The 9,178-nt window shown below is 44.2% G+C and overlaps 1 protein-coding gene across 5 annotated transcripts in view; it reads right to left on the reverse strand.

Annotated features, from left to right (window-relative positions):
- LOC102305688 (fibrous sheath CABYR-binding protein) overlaps window positions 1–8,782 on the reverse strand; it is a 26,021-nt gene extending 17,239 nt beyond the window's left edge. For 2 of the 5 annotated variants that reach the window (XM_042215877.1, XM_042215876.1), the window contains exons 1-4: window positions 4,039–5,048; window positions 2,640–2,795; window positions 2,021–2,065; window positions 1,292–1,360 (exon numbers count right to left, since the gene is read on the reverse strand). In XM_042215877.1, coding sequence (XP_042071811.1) covers window positions 1,292–1,360; window positions 2,021–2,065; window positions 2,640–2,795; window positions 4,039–4,120 — 352 coding nt within the window. In that variant the 5' untranslated portion in view covers window positions 4,121–5,048. Of the gene's footprint in view, window positions 1–1,291; window positions 1,361–2,020; window positions 2,066–2,639; window positions 2,796–4,038; window positions 5,050–8,643 lie in introns of those variants that run through there. The other 3 variants (XM_042215880.1, XM_042215878.1, XM_042215879.1) reach the window with 3 other exon arrangements.
- Window positions 8,783–9,178: the final 396 nt, after the last annotated feature.

The following is a 9,178-nucleotide window of genomic DNA, read 5'->3' on the forward strand; positions in this document are numbered from 1 at the left end:
TTGCGTTGATGCAGTGGCTCCAGTGCATTGACGCAGCGGCTCCATTGCGTTGATGCAGTGGCTCCAGTGCATTGATGCAGTGGATCCAGTGCATTGATGCAGCGGCTCCGTTGCGTTGATGCAGTGGATCCAGTGCATTGATGCAGTGGATCCAGTGCAGAGGTCTGCGCACTCCTTGCTGCACTTCACAGCACACACTGTGTTGCTAGCTTGTGTTTGGGATGAACCAGGTTGTGTGTGAGTGCGTGGCTGGGTCTGAAGTGCGCTGGGATGCCGTGCTTGGAGAAGACTCTCCTGATCTTCTCTGATACACCTGCTACATCAGGATTGTTTGTCCTGCTGAGGCTCCCTAGTTGGCGTCTGACCTTCTTTACTCTGCACCTGTGCTGACTGGATGAAGCCCAACTGGGATAACTACATGTTTTTTAAACTTGTGTGTTTTCTGTCCCTCCTGCCCGCAAACACACACCACTACCACGTTCTCTTACATTTTCAAAATCCAGTGAACAAATTAGAACGTGTCTCAGAATAGTGGAAATGTGGATGGTGAAGGGGGCAACAGGGGAGATGCTCTGAAACTTAAATATGGGTTATCCCAATGTAGCGACGACAGAATACATTATGATTTCCAAAAGACTGGAGCGGGCACATAAGATGAAACAGCTTAGTTGCCTTACACTGTTTTCCTGCTCCAGAGGCCAAAGCAGCACTAAGACTCATCTAGTTCGTCTGCTGACATGATGAAAGTGCTGAAATCCCAAATTCCCTTCGAATATTATGCACCAGCTGCAAAATCTGCCAAGCTGCTCAGAGACCCAACAAAGGGACTCAGATAACCCTGAAGTGTCTACAGATGACTCCTGAAACAGACACATGCTGCCTGTGTCCAGGCTGAGCACCACAAAAGCTCCTTAAAGGAACCTGTTGCGTGACCGAATAAAGAACAGTAACGCCCTCTTAGATACCCGACGGTGACGAGCCTCCATTCAGCCTCTACAAGCTGCCTGATTGGCCGAGCAGCTACCTTTTCATGTAGAGAGCTAAGCTTTAGACTGCATTAGCCAGTGTTTGAGGCCATTCAGACGTTCATGTTGGAATAAAAGCCAAACAGGAAGCTCTGAGTTCTTGTTTCTAATGAGTGAGCCATGCAAAAGAAACCCAAACTAGCATTTTGTCTACTTCACAAACACAAAGCCATCACAGCTGGTAAGCAGATGTTGTGATGATAATATTCCTTTTGTTGTAGTTGTGACAGAGACAACAGCTGTGAATCGTAGTTTGATCAACTTGCCTAGCAGAACTTTTGCGTCCTCGACATCAAAATCTCCGTCGCCGTCTGTGTCGTACGCCACCAGTTTACCTACAGCGGCAGCAAACACAGTTAGACACACTTAGACAAATTCTCATACGTGTACATTAAACATGTGCTTACTGTAATTATTCTAACTGTATATCATGATATAGAAATGACTTTAAAGGCAAATGTATTAAAGTCAAACATGGGTGTAACAATGCTTCCTTTAGAGAAAGACAGTTTACCAACCACTGCTCCTACATGATGCCTGCGTTTATTAGATCATACATGAACACTGCAGCTGGAGACCAGTGTGACCACACCAGTCACACCAGCTGAATCACACTCAGGAACCAACGCTGCAAGGCTGTGCACTCCTCCACCGACCACAGCCAACTTGTTGCTTACATATGTGTCCTTAGTGACCAAGGGTTGGGGACGAGCCTGTGTGGCAGCTTGGCTGCCTTCACTCCACCTTTCTCTACAGCTGCTGATTCCTGTACTCCTGTGGGCTCTGAGTGCTACATGAAGCATGTCACTGTACACAGAGGTGCCAGTTTAGGTCGACTATAAGGGCGTGTTGAACTGCATACGTAGTGTTTGTGGATGTGTGTAGTGCTGCAGATGTTCCTGCCAAACACTACACGACTCAGGGCTCTGCAAACAGTGTGTGTGACAACAGTCATTTTTGTTCACATATGCAGAATATACATTATGGGTTTTTACCTTGCAATGCTTCAGACAGGTTAATTTGTAAGCCCTTAGCCTTATCTGCATGCAAAACAAACAAATAATAAAACACACATAATGTAACAAAGACAGGGTTAAGAGATAAAACACAATCACATTTCATACACACAAGAATGGACCATTTATCATTAATGCAGGCGGCTGTGGTCAAAGACAGGCAGGCTGCAGCAGCTTCAGCCGTCCTCTACACGCGTGGCTCAGCAGGCAAAGTCTGCACCTAGCTTTAAGCTAACTTACAGAAATGCTGCTGTGTTAGATGCAACCATTACAAGCTTCATTTCATCTGACTGGCTTTAATGTGACTGGCAGGCTGTTCACCAAAGTATTTGGTTTAAAGTGTTGAGACAGCAGCAGACTGAGGCTCACTAGTAATAACTGCTGGTCTGAATTTAATGCTCCGGTAACGACAGTTAGACTGGTTCTTATTGCAGGTGGAGGTTTACTTTAGGCGTAGTCTGTGGACAGATGACAACAAAAGCCAAACTGGTTACTGCCACACCTTCCCAGGAAGTTCCTCTAGGCGTGTGTGTGTGTGTGTGTGTGTGTGTGTGTGTGTGTGTGTGTGTGTGTGTGTGTGTGTGTGTGTGGTACCCACCAAGAACTCCCTGATAGTCAACCAGGTCAAAGTAGACCACAGCTACAGACGTCCAGACGCCCAGCAGGGCCAACACGATGAACCAGGTGAAGAAGCTGCTGCCACTGGAGTCGGCCTTCTTCCCATTCTTGTTAGACGGCTGGCTTTTAGCACCATCTGGAAAGACAACACACGTGATGTCAGGTTCAGCTGTGGCCCTCACATCCAAACTTTTCCTTTACACACTCAGTACATTGAAATAGAAGTTGAAGTACATTGACCTTAATGCTACTTTAGAGTTACAAGTGTGACTAATGATGAGAGCGACGAAACAGCAGTGAACACAGCGAGAAGCTTGAAGTCCTCCTGTGTGTTTATGAAGCCCAACTGCACGGCGTGAACACACCTGCAGGACGAAGTGTTCAAAGAAATGTTGAGGACAGTCTGAGCTTTGGACGTACATCCATAAACTGCCCTCACTTTGAAACTCTGAGCATGCTTAATCCCAGGAAACACACCCCCACAGGATGCCCACACTGGGCGCCGCCGGGCCCCCACACTGCGGGCTGCTGTGCAGCGTGAACCAGAATGTTGCTTAAAAAAAGAAAGGGGAAAAAAAAAGCAGATTTTAGCTCCACCCTTGTTTCCAGGAGGTCACCACATAGTTCAGGTGTTTGGACACCATGCCCTTTCACCCCTCCCACCACTGTGTGTCCACTCAGAGGAAACAAACAGCAGATCTGACCCTTCAAAGAAAGCTTGTGTGAGTGGATCAGGGCCTGATTCTGCTGCTCTGCAGTAAATCGATCAGATTCAGAGTTCTTCTCTCTTCCTGAGGCTGTGAATCACTCGCTCCCTCAGATTTCTGACGGTGCATTTTCCACAGCAGTCACATTTCCCTGGTGTAAATAATCTGAAATCATTTGAGGACATTACTGTCCCAGTGCTGTGTATGTGGTGCTGGGACAGTAGAGTGTAGCCAGGGATCTATTCTTGGAGTGACAAAGACACGCTCGCTGTGAGAACATGGTGGCAGAGAGAACGAACAGGTGCTAAAGTCCGCTACATGCTAGGTCAAACCTCGCACACTTCCTCTGCACACCTGAAACATGCCAGGTCCCCAACTCATCAAACCTGTGCTGTGACATCATCTTTTCCTCTGCAGACGTTTGTGTGTTTCTGGATTAATCCATACGTGGGCATGATTGCAGCTGGGAGTGTAAATCTAACTCACAGCAGGCAGCAGCAGCAAAGGCGTGACTACGTGTTAGAAGAAGCTCTCACTCAGTCACACATCTGGATCACAGCATTGTAACACACCTGGATGTTAAACCTGGACACTGACTGAACACTCGCTCCTCCAGCAGGTATTAAACACTCGTCCACCCAGGCCATGCTGCTTGGTATTCGATAGCCTCACCTTGGTTTTCTGCAGCTAGCACTGCGGGCACTGCTGTAACACCAGGAGAGGCGGCAGACTCCAGGGTCACTGGATCACCCATCTATGGCGTATGGTGGACCAACAGGAGGTTAACTGGCCAAAAAGAAGCGTGCAGCCCAGCGACGGCAAATATCAGCTCAGTCGCTCCCTCTGTGTGGCCCCGCCCTCTCTCTCTGTTTACTGGCTTTCTTTCTGTTGCTCATCCAGCGTCATCATGCGTGCCATTCTTCTCTCTGAGACGACATGGCTTCTAGAGGTCATACACAGCTATTAATAGTGCTGTTAAACCAGCTGGCCCTCGCACAGAGAGGGGAGGACATTATTTAAACGCTCCCTGCCTGATATTGTGAACTTTAAAATCCTCCATGTTTACTTTGCAGGGTGCACCTGCCGACTGCACCTTCAGTATTCTTACAGCAGCAGTAAAACAAGGTCCTGGAAGGATGTCAGAGCCGACAGCTGCAACATGTCACACACGTAACAAACACGTAACTACATGAAGAGACATTTGTGCCACTGCATGTAACTGGGAACAAACCACTTCACCAATCACGGGCTTGTTGGTTAAAATGAGATGAAACTCCAACCGTCAGCATGGACTCAGATCAAACATCTCTGCCATGAACTGAGGGGGTTCCAGACGCTACAGATGAACACAGCGTGCAGCACCATCAGTCACGGTCAATCATCAGGAGGCTTGTTTTTCTCATAAACTGGTTTCAGTTGGTTTGTGCTAAATAAAGCCACACCAAATACTAACTATGCTCTTTTATGTCTGAGAACTTAAACATTGACAAATTCAAACTATAATGGATCCAAACTTGGTGTGGCCTCCACAACAGTCCCAGTTTGCTGAGCTAGAGCCAAGGTAAAGAAACACCGTGTTGTGAGCAGCGTCTATCAGGGAGGGTTACATTTGTCAAAGGTTTCAACAATCATCAGGCTGTTGATTAAAAAGCTTCATTCACTCTCGCACTCTCTCCCATAATGCATGTTTTGACCTGTCTCCCGTACTTGTCTTGTCCTCACCCACAGCTGGTGGCAGCACATTACAGCCCCTCCCTGAGCCTGGTTCTGCCTGAGCTTTCTCCGCTGTTGTCGTTGCTTCTTACAGGGATCGCCTGATTGTTGGAGGATATCCTTACACTCCGACGGCCCAGGTCCCTACCACATGGTAAATGAAGTAGATCTTATGTTTAAATGGAAGCCCCATAAAGACTCCTTTATAAACTTTAGTGCACGTTTGTTAAGTTAATGAATATTTGTCTTTAACAATGAAGTCTACCAAAATAAAAGAATGTTGGGCTTTTCCACCAAGCTGCATTGTGTCTTTGGAAAACACAGCCCTCTTCCCAGCTGCACAGTTAAGCTACGTCAGCAATTTATCAGATCATTTCTCCACCCGAGGCAGGAGCAACCCCACATAACTTCACCGAGTGAGCCACAGGTGCCACTCTCACAGCCAACACAGGAAAAACGAGCTTTCACAAAGGCTTTGACACAAATGAAGTCCTGCTAACATGCTGTTACATAACCGGCCTGTTTGAAGCTTAAAGTTAGTGCATGTACCAGCAATTACACACAAAACCTTAGAAACAAGAGCTCGGCAATATACTGCACATGAAAACTGGTTCAGGGCTGAGAAACTTTAAGCAGCCTCAGCAGAATGCAAATCATGAACAAAGAAATCCAAGAAATCCAGTGATTGTTGTATTTGGCAAATGTGTTGAAAACTGTCACGACACCGTGAGGTCCTTACCCAGTGACTGCAAGCAGAACAGGACAGAAGAGAATAGAACAGAACAGAATAGAACAGAAAAAAAACAAAACAGAATAGAACAGAACAGAACAAAATAGAACAGAAAAAAAACAAAACAGAATGAACCAGAACAGAACAGAATAGAACAGAAAGAACAGAATAGAACAGAACAGAATAGAACAGAATAGAAAGAACAAAACAGAAAGAACAGAACAGAATAGAACAGAATAGAATAGAACAGAATAAAACAGAACAGAATAGAATAGAACAGAAGAAAAACAAAAACAAGAAATAGAACAGAATAGAAAGAACAAGAATAGAACAGAACAAAAACAAAACAGAAAGAATAGAACAGAACAGAACAGAATAGAACAGAAAGAAAAAAAACAAATAGAACAGAACAGAATATAACAGAATAGAATAGAACAGAATAGAACAGAACAGAACAAAATAGAACAGAAAAAAACAAAACAGAATAGAATAGAACAGAATAGAACAGAATATAACAGAACAGAATATAACAGAATAGAATAAGAAAAAAAAACAAAACAGAATAGAATATAACAGAATAGAATAGAACAGAATAGAACAGAAAAAAAACAAAACAGAATAGAACAGAACAGAGAACAGACAGAACAGAACAGAATAGAACAGAACAAAACAGAATATAACAGAATAGAATAGAACAGAATAGAACAGAACAGAACAAAATAGAACAGAAAAAAACAAAACAGAATAGAATAGAACAGAACAGAACAGAATAGAACAGAAAAAAAACAAAACAGAATAGAACAGAACAGAATATAACAGAATAGAATAGAACAGAATAGAACAGAACAGAACAAAATAGAACAGAAAAAAACAAAACAGAATAGAACAGAATAGAACAGAATATAACAGAACAGAATATAACAGAATAGAATAGAAACAGAATAGAACAGAAAAAAAAAAACAGAATATAACAGAATAGAACAGAACAAAATAGAACAGAAAAAAAACAAAACAGAATAGAACAGAACAGAACAGAACAGAACAGAACAGAACAGAACAGAACAAAACAGAATAGAACAGAACAGAACAAAACAGAATAGAACAGAAGAACAGAACAGAAACAGAATAGAAAAGAAAGAACAGAAAAGAACAGAACAGAATAGAAAACATAATAGAACAGAATAACAGAACAAGAACAGAACAGAAAACAGAACAGAACAGAACAGAACAGAAAGAACACAAAACAGAATAGAACAGAACAGAACAGACAGAACAGAACAGAAAACAGAATGACAGAAGAACAGAACAGACAAACAAAAACAGAATAGAACAGAACAGAATAGAATAAGAACAGAACAGATAAAGAACAGAACAGAATAGAACAGATAGAACAGAATAAGAAAGAATAGAACAGAATAGAACAGCAGACAGAACAGAATAGAACAGGACAGAACAGAACAGAACAGAATAGAACAGGACAGAACAGAACAGAACAGAACAGAACAAAACAAAACAAAACAGAATAGAACAGCCGTTTATTGTCACTGTGTTTTGTTTTCTGTAAGAAGCAGGTTCTAATGCTATATTCTGTACTGTTACAATTGCACAATAGCATTGCTACAAGCAGCTATGTGGCAACATTGTGAACACAGCGAGTATTTCCGGTTTCCACAGGCATGTTCTCCTCGTTGGAATTATTAAGACTTCCAACAGATGAAGGGAATGAGGGCTGACGACCATCCTTAGTCTTACTGACCCAACTGACACTGGATATGCAAACAGTGTGGCAGAGACACACCTCTGTTTGCTCACTTGTGATGTTACTCTGTGATGCTGCCAAAACATGTTCAGTCCATTATGCCCACAAGACGGCAAATGAATAATATGAGACAAAACAATTACATAACTACATGTTACAAAATTAACATTAGAACATGTAAATACACAAAGAACTGGCACTGGACGACCTCTGCAGAGCAGTTATTATCTGATCCTCAGCATCAAACATTCATATGCACGTACCACCAGTTTGAGTCCACAGGCCCAGCCTTTGGAGCTACAGCCAGCCAGTTTCTCTGAAAAGGCTTGAAGTGTGTTTATGGAGCTCTTAGCCACTCTAACAGAAGCACATCTGTCAGGTCAGATACTAAGTACACTAAGAACCAGCTCCCACAGTGTCTGGACCTTGGAATGGTCTCTATAAGCTGAAGCATTGAGAGGTCCTTCACTGGAACCAAGTATGAACTCCCAATCCCAGACTCAATGTGTTCTCAATCCAGAGAACAGCGTCCACTGATCTAGAACCCAGAGGACCTGTGCTGGCTGATATACGGCTTGGATGCAGGTGCTTGGCCCCACTCTGTGTTCAGTGCTCTGGTAGACCTTGGGCCCTGTGGTGACCACTGGGCCCTCAGCATAGGGCTCTGTGACGTGGCCTACTGCTTTGTGGCTGAGCTGCCGCCGTCCCCAACCGCTTCCACTTTGTTGTGATAACACCAACAGTTGACTCTGGAATTTCACGAGTGGACTTGTTAGTGTCCTATCACAGCACCACGCTGGGATTCACTGAGAGCGACTCATTACAAATGCAGCCTGCCTGGTTTTATATACACTGATAGATACGCTGAAGCGGTTCTCCTCGTGCCCTCGTGCTGTGACAGAAAACAAAGCACAAACTGGACGATCTCAGAGGATTACTTGTTGCTTTTAAGTATCCAGTAACACAATTTTACCCCAAAAAGGACTAACAGGAAATCGGAGGCATATCTATTTGCTGGGATGCATCCAACAGCTCCACATGAAAAGAAAACGTCTGAAAGCATGCAGTAACATACCACTTTGTTGTTGTGTAAACTCCATGTTCATATGAGCACGGCACAAACACGCACATGCACAGTGCTGTCCTCCAGAGCTCTGCAGAGTCTCTGTCACATTCTGAACACACTGTTCAGCCCGAGCAGCTCCTCTTATATAAGGGCTGCTGTGCACGCCTTCAAACTTACCTCGATTCCCTCAAGCTTTTAGAGTGTGTCCAAGCTCATGCACGTCCACATGTGCACAGCTTTGTGTACTACAGAGGACACTGGAGCTCTGCACGGTCTCTGCAGAGCTCTGATCTTCAGCCAGCTTTTACAGGAACGCTTTTTCCTCATTGGGGCACCATGTTTTCAAACACACACATTTTAAAAGCTACGTCATACGACTGCAGCTGCATGCACTTCCTCAGTGCAGCAGGCTGGTTCAGTTTGTGGCGCCAGGATCTGCTGCAGTACGCAGCACATTCCACTGATGGTGGCAGCGACCTATGTGCAGGAACCAACCCCACGCCTGGCTTTGTTGTGACAGATCCCCAGAAAGTCACTAGCATTA

This window comes from Haplochromis burtoni, unplaced genomic scaffold (genome assembly GCF_018398535.1).
Source record: "Haplochromis burtoni strain Fernald_Lab_line unplaced genomic scaffold, NCSU_Asbu1 Contig_855, whole genome shotgun sequence".
Lineage (NCBI taxonomy): Eukaryota > Metazoa > Chordata > Actinopteri > Cichliformes > Cichlidae > Haplochromis > Haplochromis burtoni.